The sequence below is a fragment of the Nicotiana tabacum genome, chromosome 19 (genome assembly GCF_000715075.1).
Source record: "Nicotiana tabacum cultivar K326 chromosome 19, ASM71507v2, whole genome shotgun sequence".
Lineage (NCBI taxonomy): Eukaryota > Viridiplantae > Streptophyta > Magnoliopsida > Solanales > Solanaceae > Nicotiana > Nicotiana tabacum.
The window spans coordinates 92,266,668-92,268,594 of record NC_134098.1 but is presented as its reverse complement, the minus strand read 5'-3'; the positions used below and the strand labels follow the sequence as shown (position 1 = coordinate 92,268,594).

Genomic DNA, 1,927 nt, shown 5'->3' with positions numbered 1-1,927 from the left:
CATGTCATAATCTTACGCGACAGCTCAAATATTACCAAAAATAGGAAAATAGCCAAAAAAAGAGAATATAAATAAAAGCAATAGTAAACTGAACTAGGAATATTGAAACATGTCCTCATCTTCTGAGACAAATCGAATATTAACAAAAATTGAAAATAACTAAAAAGAGAATATAAATAAAAACATGTCATAATTTTCAGCGACGACTCGAAAATTACCAAAGAATTCGAAATTTAAAAAGATAATATAAATAAAAATAGTGGTAAACTAAATTAGGATAGCTATTCATCCATTTGCAAATTAAGAGATATTATTAAAAGAGTATCAAATACTAATAATCTTCTAATAGCAAATCACCACTGGTTTAGGCCTATGCCTGGAAATTGACTTGACCATTACAATATTATAGAGGTAAATTTTGAAAATCTTTTTAAAAATGAAGAGTACAGTCATCACTATAATTAATTATCTAAATTTACTAGCCTCATAACATGTGAACACTACAAAAATGAACTGGATTCGTATCTATGAACTACCAAAATTGAAAAACCAAAGGCTTCAATATGTTGGAAAAACTCTATAAATACCAGGCTTCTGTATTACAAAGTTCATATCACATAGTAACTCTTACTAATTAATACTAGTTATATCATCATTATCCTTGAGAATGAGTACTAGATGGACTAAGGTTCGCAAAAGTGTTCATCTCGCAAAGATAGAAAATCAGAATAATCGACAAGTGACTTTCTCAAAACGCCGAAATGGTGTCTTCAAGAAAGCAAACGAGCTTGATGTTATGACTGGTGCTGAAGTTGGCATCATCGTGTGTCCATAAGGTAATTACAAGCCTAATTATATTTTTTTGGTCAACTATATATACCTGATATACCATCAACAAATATTACTTTTTAAGCATAAATGTACATGCATCATCATAACTAAACATGCAAATCCAAGATCTTGAACATGATAATTAATTTCACATAAATTTAAAGCATCATAAAAAAATACTTGGTGTGGGAGGCGTTATAACAGTAGATAAATTGATTTCTCCCCTCTTGCCCTATTTTATATTACCGATTTCTCTCCTTTTTCTCTATAGATAGCAAGCCTTACTCTTTTGGTCATCCAAATGTAAATGAAGCCATTAAAAAATATGTTGGCGAAGAAAGGCCTCCATCACCATCATCACCAGGCATTGATGACAAGTATGTCCAGATGTTCCGAAAAGTCAATTCTAGAGAACTTAACACACGACTCAATTCTCTGCAAGACCAACTGAATTTTGCATTAAACTTGAAAAGCAAACTCAAGCAAATGAATAAGAAAGTGGAGAGCCAACAAGAGTGGTTCAAGGGTCCTATAGAGAAGATGAACTACACTGAGGCTTCAATGTTGAAGGAGGGATTGGAAGATTTGCTCTTGAAGGTGAAAAACTATGGTACTGAGCGTGGTTATGGTTATGAAAATGGAAAGCGGAAGGCTGAATAAAAGCTACTACTAGTTTTATTTTAATAATCGTTCGTGTCATTTATTTTTAAAGGTTAACCTTGGCACAACCATAAAGGTTATCGCCGTGTGACTAGGATGTCACAGGTACAACCCATAAATAATATTTTGCAGAAATACAAAATAAGGCAATCTACAACAGACCAACATAGTCATTGTTTCTCTCTTTCCCGGTCGTATCCTGCACATAGCAGAAGTTTAGTGTAGGAGTTGTTCTAGTTAATCATTTTTTTGGGTTGGGGTATTATGTGGTGTTTTGGTGATATCAACTATGTATGCATAATAAAAAAACATGACTGTGATGGAATATAAGTAGAGTTATAAAAATTATATCTCAGTTTCAAATAATTCAAAAAATTAAAATTAAAATAATATAATGCTATTGTTTAAAAACCTAAAACTACATAACAGATCACAA

The 1,927-nt window shown here is 31.8% G+C and overlaps 1 protein-coding gene across 1 annotated transcript; it reads left to right on the top strand.

Moving 5' to 3' along the window:
- The first annotated feature begins 667 nt into the window (after positions 1-667).
- Positions 668-1,491, top strand: LOC107830441 (agamous-like MADS-box protein AGL62). Its single transcript, XM_016657986.1, has 2 exons — positions 668-803; positions 1,103-1,491. The coding sequence occupies exons 1-2, from the start codon at positions 668-670 to the stop codon at positions 1,489-1,491; spliced, it is 525 nt and encodes a 174-aa protein (XP_016513472.1).
- Positions 1,492-1,927: the final 436 nt, after the last annotated feature.